Here is an 18,639-nt window from a genome sequence, read left to right as displayed (position 1 = left end):
TTTGAGACAGAGTTTCACTCTTGTTACCCAGGCTGGAGTGCAATGGCGCGATCTCGGCTCACCGCAACCTCCGCCTCCTGGGTTCAGGCAATTCTCCTGCCTCAGCCTCCTTTTTTTAAAATCTTCAGAGACAATGTTTTGCTCTGTCATCCAGGCTGGAGTGCACTGGTATGATCATATCTCACTATAATCTCAAACTCTTGGGCTCAAGTGACCCTCTCCCTAAGCCTTCTGAGTAGCTGGGACTATAAGCAAGCACCATTATGCCAGGCTAATCTCAAAGGGCTGGGATTATAGGCATTAGCCACTGCACCTGACCAGTGACGATTCTTTATATCAAATTCTTGATACCTTTGTCAAATAAGTAACATGAAATTTCATGTAGTTCCAGCTATACAAGAGGCTGAGGTGGGAGGATCACCTCTCTGGTGATCCTCAACGCCTACTTCTTTGGTGTTGGTGAGTTCTTTATTAAGAAGCATGTAATATCTGGTTATTTATCTTTTTATTACTTCAATATTTCATGTTACTTGCTTGACAAAGGTATCAAGAATTTTTAATGACTTAGTATAGTAAAGAAAACCACACAAAACAAATGCATAGCTTAATACAGTACAAGGCAAAAATGAAAAAGAAATTTAGCAGCTACCCCAAGAGACCTATGCATGCCTTTTCCAATAATAATTCTCTTCTTTCCCAAAAATAACTATTAATCTGACTTTTTTAAATTAAAAAAAATTTAATTGACAAGTAAAAATTGTATATGTGGCACACAAAATGATGTTTGTTTTAAAATATAAATTCAGTGTAGAATGACTAGATCAAGCTAGTTAATGTATGCATTACCTCACAATATCATTTTATTTGTAGTGAGAACACTTAAAAGCTATTTGGCAATTTTCAGGCATACAGTGTTATTAACAAGTCACCACGTAATACATATCTCTTGAACTTATTGCTTCCTTATTTTGTTGGTAGTTTAGTTTCACAAGTTTATTTTATTTTTAAGAGCACATTAATGTTATCCCCTCTATCCCTTCTTTTTCTTGCAATTATTTGTTCGACACCAAATCCACTGTCCTACACTATCTAGATACTGCAGACTATATTCTCATGTTCCTCTTTTTTGGTTTATCCTGTGAATCATTCCTTCATCAGATTCAGGTTCAATTTCTGTGGCAAAACTACTTCTCTGGTGTGAGTTCTTTATTAAGAGGCATGTGATATCTAGTTATTTCTCTTTTTATTAGCAGATGTTGATGCTCAGTATCAAAACCTTTACTTTTTTGGGATTTCAAAATGATGACATTCTCAATAGACAAAAAAACACTTGGCCGGGTGCAGTGGCTCACACCTGTAATCCCAACGCTTTGGGAGGCCGAGGCGGGCAGATCACAAAGTCAGGAGTTCGAGACCAGCCTGACCAACACGGTGAAACCCCATCTCTACTAAAAATCCAAAATTTAGCCAGGCATGGTAGTGCACACCTGTAATCCTACTCGGGAGGCTGGGGCAGGAGAATCGCTTGAACCCAGGAGGTGGTGGTTGTAGTGAGCCGAGTTCGTGCCACTGCACTCCAGCCTGGGCGACAGAATGAAACCACATCTCAAAAACAAAAACCTCAAACTTTACTCATTTACTATTTTGTTACACAGTGTTAAAGTTCATACACAAAAGGAAGGATAAATGCCTGACCCTTTATCTTGAGTCATTTTAACATGACTTTGATAACTTCCCTACTACCTGTAGTGACAAGATGATTCCTAGCTTGTCATGCTACAGAAATGAAATCAACCATTTTTTCGATTTTTTTGATTGGTTTAGTTTAGTGGGAAGCTGTATTTCAAGATCACAATCTGGGCATTGAGGATGCTCACAGGTACTGGGCTGACCAGTGTTTCTAAGTCTTTTCAGCAAACATGCTTAGAAAAAATACACACACACACAAACACAAACACACACACACATTTTTAACTTAAACAAAAAAAAAAGACAAAACAAAACTCATGAGTTCACTCTGATAGTTCATGTTTTCTTAACCTTTTCTATCTTAGGTATTATTTGCTTTTCCCACACTGGGAAGTCTTGGTTTTCAGGACACGGATGATACAATTAGGATATCATATGCTACTTTGTCTCAAATTATATACAAAACATTTTTAGAATAACAATACTGACACCATTACCAATGTCTTTAAAGGAAAGTTTAAGTTTGTGTATGTGGCCCCTCGCAGTGGCTCACCTGAGGTCAGGAGTTCACGACCAGCCTGGCCAACAGATGGTGAAACCCCCTCTCTACTAAAAACACAAATAAATTCGCTAGGCGTGGTTGCAGGTGCCTTTAATCCCAGCTATTCGGGAGGCTGAGGCAGGAGAATCACTTGTACCTGGGAGGTGGAGGTTGCAGTGAGCAGAGATTGCGCCACTGCACTCCAGGCTAGGCAAGAAGAGCGAAACTCACACACACACACACACACACACACACACACACACACACACACACTCTCTCTCTCTCTCTCTCACACATTCTTTCTCTCTGATTCCCTTTCTCCTTGACAACATATAATATGTTGTCAAAACACATAACTAATAAATACTATGCATTCTTCCTTGTATCCTTCATTTAGATTTAGCTACATATAAATACATATTTAATGCACACCAAATATTATTTTTAACTTTTTGTTTTGAAGTAATGTAACACATACAGATATGTTATAAAAATAGTTCAAGAACTTCAAGTGTACTCTCACCCTATTTCCTAATGTTAAGAACTTACATAAGTAGAGTACAGTTACCAAAACCAGAAAATTAACGTTGGTAAAATACTATTAAACAGACTTTATTCAAATTTCACCAGTTTTCTCTCAACGTCCTTTTTTATTACAGGATCTATGTCTCAGTGTATTTTTTTTCCCTTGGTTTCTTCCAACTTAGTCACATCCACTCCTGACGATTATTCTGATAGAATACCTCTCAATTTGGACGTGTTTGGTATTTTCAAGATTAGATTGAGGTTATATATTTTTGATAATAATTCCACAAAAGTTATGTGTGCATTGTATCAAGGGTTACATGTCAATATACCTAATATGCTTTGGCTGTGTCCCCAGGGCCAGGAGGAGATAGTTGAATCATGGGGATGGTTTCCCCATACTGTTCTGGTGTAGTGAATAAGTCTCATGAGAAGTGATGGTTTTATAAATGGGAGTTTCCCAGCACAAACTCTCCTGCCAGCCACCAAGATGTGTCTTTGCTTCTCCTTTGCCTTCCACCATGATTGTGAGGCCTCCCTAGCCATGTGGAACTGTGGGTCTATTAAATCTCTTTCCTTTATAAATTACCCAGTCTCAGGTGTATCTTTATTAGCAGCATGAGAACAAACTAACACAACACCATACTGGTGAGGTTAGCTATTTGGTTAAGGTGATGGTTACTTCACTGTAAAATTGTGATTTTTACCTTTGTAACAGATAAATATCTTCGGAGAGATACTTTGAAATTATGCTAACATCCTGCTTCTATACAGACTTTCACCCATTAGTTTTAGTATCTATCAGGGATCTTGCTTGCAACAATCATTACTGTAGCATTTTCTTAATGTTTTAACTGATGTTCACTTGCAGGGAAAAGCTGCCCCTTCACCTTTATTTATTTATTCAAATTGTACTTACATAAGTCTGACTCATTATTCTAAGGGTTAAAATCTATCTTTATATTTTTGTTACTAAACTCTTACTGCTTTCAATATTGAGAAATTCCTTCCACTTCGCACCTATGTCCTAATGATATGCCCAAATCCCTTTTGAGCACATCCTTCTTTTCCAGCACTACCAGATGTTCCAGGCTCATCTTGTGTTTTCCCTGTCTGTTCTTGGAATCAATCTCTTCTCTAAGGAGTTCTGGTTCTTCTTACAGGACAATGACATTTTGAAATCAAAATCTGAAGGCTGTGCTCATTGTTACTGGAGTGTCACTGCTCTTAGGTTCCTCTCAGAAACACATATATGTAGGTGTACTAACTCATACATGTGATTATATTTTCATTTAATTCTTTATCACCCACTACTGATGTTTTGTCTGTCATTTTGGCTACCTAAAGTTCATTCACAAGAAGATTCCTGTACAAAACACCTATGTTAAAAGAGATTATAGATATTGGTAGCAGCTTAACTGCAGTCCACCTGAAAGTCACGTTGGCTGGATATGAAGTCACTGGTTTACATTTTCTCCCCTCGAGAATCTCTCAAATACATTATGGCATTTTTCTTCTGGCATAAAGCACTGGCGTAAGGCAGTCTGATTTTCCTTCCCTCATACGTAATTTGGTCTTTTTGTCTGGATGCCCAAAGTCTGTCTTTCTTCAAAGCCCTGTAATTTTACTAGAAAATATCTTGATGTTGGTTGGTCTGCATTGATTTTCCATCTATTTCAGAAAAGTGTTTTCCAACATAGTCTTTAGTTAAATTTTATCTGTCCTCTCACTTTTTCTTTTTTGTGGACACCTATCTCTTAGATCTTCTTTGGCTATTTTCAGACTGCATTTTCTCTCAAATCCTTATAGCTTACGTTTCTTTTTTTTGTTGTTTTTTTTTTTTTTTTTTTTTTTTTTTTTTTTTTTTTTTTTTTTTTTTATTTTTTTTTTTTTTAAAGGCATTAATTCTGAGTTTGTTGACTCAGGTGTTTATCTTAATCTTTTTAAAATTTTAACTCTTCTGAGTCCTACCACTTATTACAGTTTTTATATTTGATGGGCATGTATTTCTGAGAAGCTTTCATTGTCTGTATGAATGTTATTCTGCTTCTTGCTCTCTTTTGTTCTTATAATCATAGGAGATTTGAACTTGCTCCTTTTTAGTTGTGTTTTTATATATAAACAGATTCCCTAAATTTTTTTTAAAAAAGGCATTTTTATGATAGTTTTTCAATTTCATAACTTTAGAGCTCCTATTATTGTGAAATACTCAAAATGTCAGCACGGAGCTTGATTTTGGAAAGCTTTGGGTAGTGAGGACTGAGAATTCATGAGGCCCATAGTACCTAAGAATCTTTAAGACCTTTGTTGTACATTTTGTCTACACGTTGTTGTTATTGTCATCAATATGTTCCTTTTATGGGGGAATTTGCAGAGACTCAAAAATTCACACCACTATTATTTTCCAAAACTCATGGGGGATAAATTTTCTCCTTCTTCTTTTTTTTTTTTTTTTGAGATGAAGTCTCGCTCTGTCACCCAGGCTAGAGTGCAATGGCACAATCTCAGCTCACTGTAACCTCTACCTCCCAGGCTCAAGTGATTTTCCTGCCTTAGCCTCCTGAGTAGCTGGGGTTATAAGGCACCCACCACCATACCCAGTTAACTTTTTTGCATTTTGAGAAGAGACAGGGTTTCACCATGTTGGCCAGGCTGGTCTTGAACCCTGACCCGCCTGGGCCTCCCAAAGTGCTGGGATTACAGACATCAGCTACCACATTTGGCCCCAAATTTTGTCCTTCTTATTTAAACCAGAGCAAACTCAATCAGAGCAAATAACTACAACAGTTCCTCCAATCATGAAGTATTTCTTCTTTCTCCTTTTCTTCCTTGCTTCCTTCCTTCCCTCTTTCCCTAATAAGGAAAAATCTTTCACATAAGAAGCACTATAGGCCAGGCATGGTCACTCACACCTGTAATCCTAAGATTTTGGGAGGCCAAGACAGGCAGATGGCTTGAGTGCAGAAGTTTGAGACCAGCCTGGGTAACATGGTGAAACCTTGTCTCTACAGAAAATACAAAAATTATCTGGGCATAGTGGTACATGCCTGTAGTCCCAGCTACTCAAACTCAAGAGGCTGCAGTGGGAGGACTCACTGAGCCCAAAAGGTGAAAGTTGCAGTGAGCCATGTTTGAGTCACTCAACTCTAGCCTGGAGATGAGCATAAACTTGTCTTAATTAAAAAAAAAAGAAAGAAAGAAAAAAAGGCTTACTCTGTAATCCCAGTGCTTTAGAAGGTTGAAGAGGGAGGATCCCTTGAGGCCAGGAGTCTAAGACTGAGCAACATGGCAAGACCTCATCGCTACAAAAACAAATTTTTAAAAATTAGCTGGACATGGTGGCACACATCTGTAGTCCAAGCCACTTGGGAAGCTCAGGTAGAAGGATTGCTTGAACCCAGAAGTTCAAGGGTAACAGTGATTTACGATCATGCTACTGCACTCTTATCTTGGGCAAGTGAGTGAGCCCTTATCTCTTAAAAAAAGTTCTTGAGTTACTGAGAATGATAGAGGAGCTAAAAAAAATTATTTAAGTTCTCCAAAAAAAAAAAAAAAAGCAGCAGCACTATGGTCTGTGTCCTGTTTATGGCAAAAAAAATAAAAGAAAGAAATGCAAATGTCAGTGTATTTCCTGTTAATTCTTTCTACTTAACTGAAACATGATGTAAAGGACAGATGGTGATAACAAGGAGTATGTTTTCTTTTATTCCTATAAAAGGAAACTATTTTAGATATAACGTTGTAACAATAACATCTGTATTTATTAGTCTCCCTACACCTGTTTAAAAATGTTTCATTTTATTTTTTTGAGACAAGTCGCACTCTGTCGCACAGGCTAGAGTATGGTGGTGTGAGCACAGCTCACTGCAGCCTCAACGTCCTGGGCTCAAGCCTGCACCAGCCTCCCCAATAGCTGGGACCACAGGCGTGCAACACCATGCTTGGCTAGTGTACTATTATACATTCAGTACTTAAACTTTTTGAACCCCATCCATAAAAAATGTTCAACCTTAAACCTTACTACTCATCACGAAAATGTAAACTAAAACCACAATGAGATATTACCTAATGCCTGTTAGGGTGGTTATTATCAAAGACAAGACAACAAGTATTAGCAAAAATAAGAAAAAAAGAGAGCTCCTGTACACTGTTGGTGAGAATGTAAATTAGTATAGTCGTATGGAAAACAGTATGGAAGTTCCTCAAAAAATTAAAAATAGAAGTACTATACGATTCAGTCATCCCACTATGGGGTTTATATCCAAAGGAAATGAAACCAGTTTGTTAAAGAGATATCTGCATTTCCATGTTCACTGCAGCATTAATCACAATAGCCAAGATATGGAATCAACCTAAGCGTCCATCAACAGATGAAAGGATAAAGAAAATATGATCTATATACATGATGAAATATTATTCATCATTAACAAAGAAATCCTGTCATTTGTGACAACAAGGATAAATCTGGAAGATATTACGCTAAGTGAAATAAGTCAGGTACAGAAAAAAATACTCCATGATCTCACTCACATGTGGAATCTTAGAGTTGAACTCACAGAAGCAGAGTAGAACAGTCGTTATGAGGGGCTGAAGGTATAGGGAGATGTTGGTCAATGGACAAAAACTTTCAGTTAGGAAGAATAAGTTCAAGAGATCTATTGTGCAATATGGTAACTACAGTTACAACAATGTATTGTATACTTGAAAATTGCTAGGACAGGAAACTTTAAGTGCTCTCACCACAAAAAAAGGTAAGTCTGTGAGTCAATGCATATGGTAATTAGTTTTAGATATTCCACAATATGGAATTAGTTTTAGATATTCCACCATAAACATATACAACTTTTCTATGTCAATTAAAAAATTTAAACCCAGACAGGCACGGTGGGTCACACCTGTAATTCAGCACTTTGGGAGGCCGAGGCGGGTGGATCACTTGAGCTCAGGAGTTTGAGACCAGCCTGGGCAACACAGTAAAACCCCATCTCTATAGAAAAGTCAAAAATTAGCTAGGCATGGTGGCTTGTGGCTGTAGGCCCAGCTACTTCGGGGTCTGAGGCAGGAGGACCACTTGAGCCCAGGAGGTCAGGGTTGCAGTGAGCTGAGATAGCACCACTGTACTCCAGCTTGGGCAAAAATAAAATAAAATAAAAATTAAATTAAACCTTGGCAATCTAGAATAAGAACATACAGGATGAGGGTGTCATCCTTGGGGCCTCCTGAATGCAGTGAGAATCCTGCAACTTTGGTCCATAGAGTTGATATAAGAAACACTGGCTTCCACGGAGCATGAGGCTTTTGAGACACAGTGGTTCCTGGACCTGCTCAATGTAAATCCCATCTACTTGTTTCTAAAGTTGTCGCCTGGGAGAAAACAGCTTCTGGATGGCCATAAGAACTGTTGCAAAGGCTAGATGTTGCATAAGATGTTCCAACATCTTGTAAGATGTTAAGATGTTCCATAAGAACTGTTGCAAAGCCTTAGATTCCTAAGGCTAGATGTTGCTCCTGCTGGCCAGCTATAATCTCTGTGTCCTAGACTGATCTCAGTATACTGATGCCAAGTGTTGTCTGTAGTAGTTTTGTGAATCTGAATACTTAAATCTAAGAAGGCTCCTGACAGGCACTAAAGGTATGAAACTGCAATGTATGGAAAAATATTGTGTTGTGTAGCTCATTTACTAATCAACACACTGACTCATGTATGGGAGCTTATCCAATTCACAAGTTTACCATGACAATGCCATGTTCCACTTTTAACCTCTTTAATACAAAAAAAGTCCCTAGATAATGACACAGGGAGGTTATTTTATCTTTACAAATGTTATGTCTTTCCAAAATGTTGTCATCTTGCATTTAAGCTTTATATGAGATACTATGTTCACAATAGCCAAAGGAGGATCATATGCAGGTTCCTTTTTTTTTTTTTCCCAAGTCTGAGCTGTCTACATTTATTTATATTTAAGACTTTTCCCCTAAACATACAAAAAGCCACTTCCTAAAGGGTCATTAAGAAATTATATCCACATTATCTCTGTCATATTAAAATTCTTATCAAAGTTACAAAGAAATCATTATGAGTAATATCACAAATATCTGTGCTTTCATCAGGTACAATAGAAAATATAAAAAATGATTTAACATCTTGTCTCATTTATTATCAGTAATCTATTGATTATGAGCAAGAGTATTTCCAATTGCACTTACATATGCAAATTCTCATTCTAGTTTGACACAAATACTTTTTGCTGCACTCAAACTCAACATTAAAAGAAGTTTTGATACATATAACATTTTTCTCTTAAGAATATATAGCCGCATATAATAGCATTCAAAAATAAATCTCCTTAAAATATCAGTCTTTCCCCTCCCAATTTCTTCCTCGGGTATCTTTTACATTAACCATCATAGTTTTTACAATGTATAGTTTCATACCATAACATGTTATTGACTGAATTGTGTACCCCACAAATTCATATATTGAAGTCCTAATCCCCAATGTGACTATATTTGAAGATAGAGCCTTTGGTGAGGTAATTACGGTTAAATGAATTCATAATGGCAGGACTTTAACATTACAGAAATGGTGCTCTCCTAAGATTGGAGAACAGACAACAGATAGCTTTTTCTCCACACACACACAGAAAAAGAGTCATTTGCAAGCCAGGAAAAGAATCCTTATCAGAAATCAAATTTGCTACTTTTTAACTCCAGAATTGAGAAAATAAATTTGTTGTTTTAAGCCATCCAGTCTGTGGTATTTTGTTACGGATACCTAAGCAGACTAACGGACGACTTTAAGTTATATTATTTTGCCACCTAGATTTTAAGCTTTATATCTGACATCACATTAATAACAATCAAAGGAAAATAATTTGTAAATTAATCTACCTACTATAACTATACTGGGCTGGGCACAGTGGCTCACGCCTATAATCTCTGCATGTTGGGAGGTCAAGGGGGAAGGACTGCTTGACGCCAGGAGTTTGAGACCAGCCGGGGCAACACAGTGAGACCCCATCTCTAAAAAAAATTTAAAAATTAGCCAGGCATAGTGGTATGTGCCTATACAGCTACTCAGGAAGCTGAGGCAGGAGGATCCCTTGAGCCCAGGAAATGAAGGTTACAGTGAGTTGTGATTGTGGCACTAGATTCCAGCCTGGGCGACAAGAGCAAGACCTTGACTCTAAAAATAAATAAATATAAACCAACTATACTGACATACTTCACATCAACAATTAGCAACTCTCTCCTACTTTTTCTGAAATAATTCTCAGTCTACCTTTGTTTTTCCAAAATTGATAAAGACATGAATACAATAAACATTTTATTTTCATGTTAACTACACTGTAAGAAAAAAATATATAGGTCTAAGCACCTGAGACTAAGCCCAATTTTAGAGGGCACAAGAAATGAGTAGAGCAAAATGGAATGTGAATCCCACATAGAGGCAACCATTACTCAGCTACAGAGCATTTTTAATACATAAAAATGAAAGTCCAAAGTTGCCAACTTTTCTAATTTTCAATTCTAGATGTTGACAGTAACTTTATTTTAAAAAATCAGTCATATGAAAACATATGTTCCCTCAAAAATTTGTGCATCCACCGCTGCATTTATACCAGAAAGTGGAAAAACCCAAATGCCCATCAAGTGATGAACAGATAAATAAAATGTGGTATATCCATACAAATCAATATTATTCATCCATAAAAAGGAATGAAGTATTGATATATGCTCCAACATAGATGTTGTAATATTTAGCCTATGTTTCTAACATGTTAGTATAATGTTAAAAACATTACGCTAAAAGAAAATGACACAGATGGCCATATGCTGTAGAATTCTATTTTTATGAAATGCTCCAAACAGGCAAATTCATAAAGACAAAGTAGATTAATGATTTACAGGGGATGGGGACAGGGAGAAGTGTCAAGTAACTTCTAAGTGGATACAGAGTTTCTTTGTGCAGTGCTAGAATTGTTCTGGAATTAGATTGTGGTTATGGTTGCACAACGCTGTGAATATACTAAAATCACTAAAATGGTGAATTGTATCTTAGCTTTTTCAAAACAAAGCAGCACTGTAAAAACTAAAATAAACCAATTTTGGGGCCAAATTAGGCCTGTGAGCAGCCAGTCTGTAAATTCTATTCTTTATAAGAAATTCTCAAATGATGCCTTAACTCATCACCTGTAGGCAGAAGTGCATGACTACAAAAATTAAGAAAAGGACAATCTTCTTTCAATTAGTAGAATAAAAACTAAAAGTTAGTTGAGCTTCCCTCAACTTTGTTTTTCCCCAGAAAAGTTTCCTTTCAGCTTTTTGGTCCCTTCTAAATTAGAATACAGTATCCAATATAGAATGAAAATATATATTAAATTCCATGGTATTTTATTTGCAAAATACCTTCCAGGTAGTACATAACCTAAATTAACACACTGGATCTTAAACTTCCATAAAAGGTTGTTAATGACACCAAATATTTACTTGGAAATCTGCCACAGTCTGAGAATAACAACTCAAAAAGTATTTGAGTGCTTCAAGTCTGATGCCATGACTGGCCCTAACGTAAGTGGAATACAAATAGTACAAATAATATTTCAGAAAAGGGATCAAGAAGGTGGGATTTCAGATGGTCCTTGAAGTATAACCAGACTTTCATGGGAGTAGGGGAGACAACATCTGAGGGAGAGAAACAGCATGCAGACACAGAAAGGAATGCCCGAGATATGGAGAAAACAAAAGCATCTAGATAATCTATAATCTTACTCATGTAAGAAAAAGCAGGAGCTAATGCTAGAAAGAGAGAGTGATCCGACTGTGAGATTCTGAATGCTAGTCTAGCAAATTTAGACTTTCGGAAGGCAATTCTAATTATCTTTGAAACAAAGGCAACTTAAATATGTAGTTGGTGTCACCATTTTCTAGGCCACTTGCTGCCATTTTTCATTTTCTTGCCCACTTTTATAGGTAGTATGTTTCTTCTTAGCACCTAGGCAAAAATAAAAACCTTACCTTACTGAGGTAAGATACAAGGCATGGCAATTTAACTAATGACTAAAGAAAAATCTATTTTAACTATAAGAATAAGAGTCGCTGTTTATTCCCTCTTCAGTGCCTACTTATTTTTACTTCTTGCTTCCTAATTCACAAATCTCCAACCATGCTTAATTTTTAACTTTGTCACATGTTGCTTCAACACTCTACATTAGACCTTCCCCAGGACTGTTTCCAGCTTTTGACCTACTCCTTCCCACCTCACCCTGATCCCCCAACACAGCCCAAGGGTAATGTTTGTTTACATCTGAAAGGAGTAAAAATGACAGAACAGAATCGTGTTTCTTTGGTCTTGCCATGGAACAGACTACAAGAACTAACTACACGTGAGTGGACAAGGGAGAGAGACAGGGTTTTGGGGGCTGAAATCATACGTAAGTGCAGCATTGAAAGGGCACAAGGACTTTGGGGACAGACTGCCTAGTTTTGAATATTACGTCTGCCTTTAACAAGCTGTGTCACCTTGGGAAAATTACTGAAGTCACTCTTTATCTAATTTCCCTCATCTGAAACAAGGGAAGTGATAATATTATACTACTAAACAGGGTTTGTTGTGAAAATGAGCTGACAATACAGGCAAAGCATTTACAACAGTACTGGCACACAGCAAATGGTTTATGTGTTACTATTTTATCCACTAGTTTTAGCTTTACAAAAGAAAGGATTTTAGTCTTTCTTTATTAAACTATATGCCTAAAATTATGCTTAGCACATAGAAGGTGCACAGTAAGTATTCACTGAATGAATAAATGAATTAATAAGAAATATTTTGTTAGAGAAAGAGAAGCAGAAAAGCCCTACTTAAAACAGAAGGTAGGCTGAGCTGAGTTGCTCAGACCTGAGAACTTTGGAAGGCCAAGGCGGGAGGATTGCTTGAAGTCAGGAGTTCGAGACCAGCCTGGGCAACAAAGTGAGACCATGTCTTTACAAAATTAAAAATTAAAAAACATTAGCCAGGCATGGTGATGCACACCTGTAGTCCCAGCCACTCAGGAGGCTGAGGCAGGGGGATCACTTGAGCCCAAGAGTTTCAGACTGCAGTGTGCTATGATTGTACTACTGCACTCCAGCCCAAGTGACAGAGTGAGACTCTGTCTCTAAAATAAAAATAGAAGAGAGAAAAACAAAGAGAATTGAATGTTCTGTTCCTCCTCTGCTGCTTTTTTAGGAGATGCCATCCCTCACAGACCATTTTTTCTTGTTGAGAGGTATAACATCAACACTCACTGAGGAATATTTTCAGAAACAGGTGTATAATAGCCATTGGTGTATTTGTTTCAGAAGTCAGGAGATGACCTTACAACTCAAAATGTGGTCCTCTAACCAACAGTATCCGCATTACATAGGTCCTTGTTAAAATGCCAATCAACAGACAGCCAGACCTAGGTCCACCAGATTCTGTATTTTAAAAAACTCCCAAGGTGAACACTACACATATTAAAGTTTCAGAAGTATTACTCTAGACCACTTTAAAAGCACAGGCTATAGAAGGATCAGGCTCCAAATCTAGACTTTATTGTGTATATGACCTGAGGCAACAATAAAAATGTTCCAATTTCCTCATCTGTAAAATTGAAATAATAATAGTAGTTACCTCAAAGAGTTGCTATGAGGATTAAATGAAAATCCATATGCAGCATTTGGTAGACTGCAAAGAAAACAGGATGTGCCCAATAAATGTTAGCTGTTGTTATTGCTGAAATCCCCCCTTCTCCACTATGACGCCCCACAAAGAAATTTTAGAATTAACTATTAGGAAGAGCTTTACTAGAAAAACAGTTTATTCTGTTTTTCTTTCTACTTTAAACCACACAATGAGTCTCCCTTCAAGATCAGTGTCAAATTTGAGGTCTTCTATTGAAAATAATTGCTTCTTAAATTTCTATTATTCTGACTTTTGTTTCCAATTCATATTTTCTCTGGTTTTGATTTTAACTGTGTATGGGAATAAAAAAAATATGTGAAGGAATAACCAAAATGAACAAATAATATTAAGTTTAAACCCAGAACTAATCCTTGGGAAATACTAATAAAAAAAGAAAAGAAATTCAATAGGAGGCTCAGACTACTTTTAAATTATTATGAATGGCTGGGCACAGTGACTCATTCCTGTAATCCCAGCACTTTGGGAGGCCAAGGCAAGAGGATCGCTTGAGGCCACGAGTTCCAGACCAGCCTAGGCAACAGAGCAAGACCCCATCTCTACAGAAAATAAAAAACGAAAACTAGCTGAGCCTGGTGGCACACACCTGTAGTCTTAGCTACTCAGGAGAGGCTGAGGGGACAGAATCACTCGAGCCCAGGAGTTCTAGGGTGCAGTGAGCAACGACTGTACCACTGCACTATGGCCTGGGTGACAGAGAGAGATCCTGTCTCAAAGGGAAAAAAAAGCTTTCCTGAAGTAGTCTACAAGTATTATTTTAACATATGAAAAATAATTATTTAAATCAGAAATTGAGCTTAGAAATAAAACCACCACAGATATTTGAAATAAAACCACATAAACAATGAAGAACAGTAATCAGCATTTTGGCTAAAAGCAATGCTTAATATATAGGAACATTATTATATATACTACACCCAAAAGCACAATTCCTTGTTTACAAGCAATGCTTGCAGATATAGAATGCTTTATATAAATGGTTTCCTGAAAGCAGCAAATAAAGTAATAACGCATTACTTTTAGGTTCTAATCAAAACTAGTGGAGGCAAACTTAAAGCAAAGAAAATATGATAAGAAAAGCAAATTCCTTCCCTTATCATTAAAAGGTTATCCATAACAAACACTAACTAAATAGATGTTGATCAAAATTTCAGTTGGTTTCCTTCCTTTTGGAGAGCTCAGGAATTGGCTTTATCTTCCTAGAAAGGTTAGAATTTGATCTGCCTAGTTAAGCAAATTAGAAAACTCAATTGGAAATCAGGTTTAATAATTAAAATTATCATAGACTTAAGAGTTTTCAAAGCAAAACAAAAAAATAAACAGCCCAACAAAAAAATGGACAAAGAATTTGAATAAACATTTTTACAAAGAAGATATATAAATGCCAATAAACACTTGAAAAGATAGATGCTTAACATCACTTGTCATTAGGAACTAATAACTACAATGAGATGCTATTAAAAAAAAAAAAAACCAAACAAACAGAAACAAGCGTTGGTGAGGATGGAAAGCGGCTAGAGTCCTTGGGTATTACTGGAAGGAATGTAAAATGATGCAACTGCTGTGGAAAACAGTATGCACTTCCTCAAAAAAATTAAACACAGAATTACCATATATGATCCAGCAATTCCACTTCTGGATTAAAAGAAGGGAAAGCAGTGACTCAAGAGATATCTGTACACCCAGTTCGTAGCAGCATTATTCACAATGTCCAAAAGGTGGATGAATTCAAGTGCCCACTGATGGATGAATTGATAAACAAAATGTGGTATATACATAAATGGACAATTATTCAGTAATTTATTATTATTAAAAGGAAGAAAATTCTGACATATACCACAACAGTGGTACCCAACCTTCTGGCACCAGGGACCAGTTTCGTGGAAGATAATTTTTCCACAGGGAAGTAGGTATGGGGTATGGTTTTAGGATGAAACTGTTTTTCCACCTCGAATCATCAGGCATTAGATTCTCAGAGTGTGCAACCTAAATCCCTTGCATATGTGGTTCACAAGTGTTTGTGCTCCTATGAGAATTTAATGCTGCCATTGATCTGACAGGAGGTGGAGCTAAGGCAGTAATGCTCACTGGTCCCTGCTCACCTCCTGCTGTGCAGCCCACTTCCTAACAGGTTACACACAGGTACTGGTCCTTGGCCCAGGGGTCGGGGACCCCCGCAACATGAATGAACTTTGAAGACACTATGCTATTTGAAATATGCCTGTTATAAAAGTGCAAGCATTATATTATTCCTCCGATATGAACGATCAAATTCATTAGAGACAAAAAGTAGAATGGGAGATGCCAGGGGCTAGGGGCAAGGGAAAATGGAGAGTTTAGTGTTTAAAACATACAAAGTTTTAATTGAGAAAGACCAAAAAAGTTCTGGAGATGGATGGTGGTGATGGGTGCATCACAAAAATGTGAATGTACTTAACGCCACAGAACTGTATGCTTAAAAATGGTTAAAAAGCTAAATTTTATGTGGTGTATATTTTGCCACAATAAAAAAAGTTCACTAAATTTGCATATTCCTCAGTAAAAAATATGCTTTGATGATTTGAACATTTTTCATGAAGTTTTTTTTTTTTTTTTTTTAGACGGAGTTTCGCTCTTGTTACCCAGGCTGGAGTGCAATGGCACGATCTCGGCTCACCGCAACTTCCGCCTCCTAGGTTCAGGCAATTCTCCTGCCTCAGCCTCCTGAGTAGCTGGGATTACAGGCACGCGCCACCATGCCCAGCTGATTTTTTGTATTTTTAGTAGAGACGGGGTTTCACCATGTTGACCAGGATGGTCTCGATCTCTTGACCTCGTGATCCACCCGCCTCGGCCTCCCAAAGTGCTGGGATTACAGGCGTGAGCCACCGCGCCTGGCCCATGAAGATTTTTTAAACATTCTACATAAAGGAGCAACATATTTGATGTATTTGGCCTCATTTTCTTTAAATTAAGGAAAAATCAACCTCCTTTTATAGGAAGGTTCCCAATTCAAATTGAGATAGGAATTCAGAATTATATAGTTGGGAAGAGGAGTAGAAGAAAATGGAAGAGATTACAAAACAAAGCAAAACAAAACACACAAAAAAAAACCTTGTTTAGGTGTTTCTTCCTCTTTTTTAGTCTCCTCATCCTCTAAGCTGGGACTTTCCCGAGAAGAGTTGTCTTGTTGGCTAGAGTTTTTCAATAGTACAGGATCAATTTGTGCTTTCAGGAGTGCAAGAGTCTCAGCCAACTCGTTTCGATTTCTAAACAAGGAAAAAAATAAGACAGCATAAAAATCCTTTTCCTGTTCTAGAGAACTTTCTGAATAATATCAATTAGAAATTAAAATAAAAAAAATACCTTAAGAACATCTAAAACACTGGTACAGCTAGCCCTAATTAACCTTGAATTTTAAAAGCACTAAGAAAAACACATTAAAATATACTATTCTTCAGAGAGGAATATCAAATTTTCCTCTCTACTAATTAGAATGACAATGAAGATCTCTTTGGTTGAAAAGTAGGAACAAAACTAAATAAAAATAAAGGTTTGTTAACTTTAAAAGTTTATCTCCAAGGAGAAGAAATCAATGTAAAAATTGATTGCAAGAGTACTTTTTGTTTTGTTCTTGATTCATTTGAAAATAATTCTTTTCTACCCTCAGAGATTACAGCATGTGATATTCTTATAAAATTAAGATCTAGAACTTTCTGAATAATTACCGTAAAACATCAGTTCCAATCATACAATTTAATAACATAAAAATTCTGGCTGCTTTTATTTTGTTAATAATGGTTTATAACTGATTCAACAATACCGGAAAATTCCAAATAAATACAATTCTAACCTATAAATTCTACTTTTTAAAAAAAGGACATGGTCTCACTTTGTCATCCAGGCTGAAGTGCAATGACCTGATCATGGCTCACTGTAACCTCAAATTCCTGGGCTCAAGACCTTCCCACCTCAGCTTCCCAAGTAGCTAGGACTACAGTTGTTTATCCCCATATCCGGTAAATAAAATCCTGTATTTTTACTAGCAAAAGGAAAGGTGTGATATAGTTAATTTAAATGCCATTTACAACTGAGAAAACTCACTTGGATATTTTTCTTGCTCAGACAAGCAGTACGTAATGCTGAAGATAAAAAGCAGACCCTGGACTAAGAGTTGGGAAATTTAGTTCTAGATGTGCCACTAGGTTATTAATTAGCACCAAGATCCTCCCATCTGTATTCTCAATGTGGAATGTAAATACCTCTAATTCAAAGTGAAAACTGTTAAGATGAAATGACTTGTTTTCTTATCTTGTCACGTCACATACACCTACCCTCCTCTACCTTTCCACTTCCATGCCAGCTATACTCTATTGTTTTAGAGTAGGAACTCTGCCTTCCAAAGAGCCCTTGAACAAGTCATATGTCTTCATTAGGCCTCAGCTTTCTTATAAAATTAAAGAATGGATTCTCTTGAGTATTATCAAATTGGTCTTCTAAGGAAAGCTTTGCCAGTGATAAAAATCTTTCAGAAATTAAAATGACAACCATTTATCATGCATGAGAATGAAACATACATATCATACTAACATATACAATAAACAGTATAGAATTTTAACTGTCTAATATCAAAAGGTAAGACTAGATGTTTTCTCAAAGTCTCGTCTGGTCCTGCCTCCATTTTACAAAAAGGAAAATTACAACTCAGACTTTTTGGCAAAGATCCAATTCCCTAATTTCATTACAACCACTTCTACCTTAAGTCTCTATGCTTTATTACTTCTCATATTCCACTGAGAATTCCATATGTTAAAAAAAATAAAAATAAAAAAGAAAGAAAAAGAAAATTCCATATGCAACACATGGCTCCATCTATTTATTATTTTTCAAAGTCATGGTGGGAACTGAAAAGTATACTGAAGTTATGTACCATATCTATTTTTAAAAGCTTCAGAACATAAGAGACTTGATATTGCTAGGAAAATCCATTTCAATTACTTCCACTGCTTTATTTTTTTGAGATGGAGTTTCACTCTCATTGACCAGGCTGGGGGGTGCAATGGGATCTTGGGTCACTGCAACGTCCTCCTCCTGCATCCAAGCGATTATCCTGCTTCAGCCTCCCGAGTAGCTGAGATTATAGGCACTCACCACACCACGCCTGGCTATTTTTTTTTTTTTT

The 18,639-nt window shown here is 36.8% G+C and overlaps 1 protein-coding gene across 2 annotated transcripts in view; it reads right to left on the bottom strand.

Annotated features, from left to right (window-relative positions):
• Positions 1-18,639, bottom strand: part of RSF1 (remodeling and spacing factor 1) — a 160,203-nt gene that overhangs the window by 51,135 nt on the left and 90,429 nt on the right. Inside the window, exon 5 of one of the 2 annotated variants that reach the window (XM_017518680.2) lies at positions 16,572-16,726. In XM_017518680.2, coding sequence (XP_017374169.1) covers positions 16,572-16,726 — 155 coding nt within the window. Of the gene's footprint in view, positions 1-4,676; positions 4,683-16,571; positions 16,727-18,639 lie in introns of those variants that run through there. The other variant, XM_017518682.2, reaches the window with a different exon arrangement.

Source organism: Cebus imitator, unplaced genomic scaffold (genome assembly GCF_001604975.1).
Source record: "Cebus imitator isolate Cc_AM_T3 unplaced genomic scaffold, Cebus_imitator-1.0 Scaffold698, whole genome shotgun sequence".
NCBI classification, from domain to species: Eukaryota; Metazoa; Chordata; class Mammalia; order Primates; family Cebidae; genus Cebus; species Cebus imitator.
This window is presented reverse-complemented; position numbering and strand designations above follow the sequence as displayed.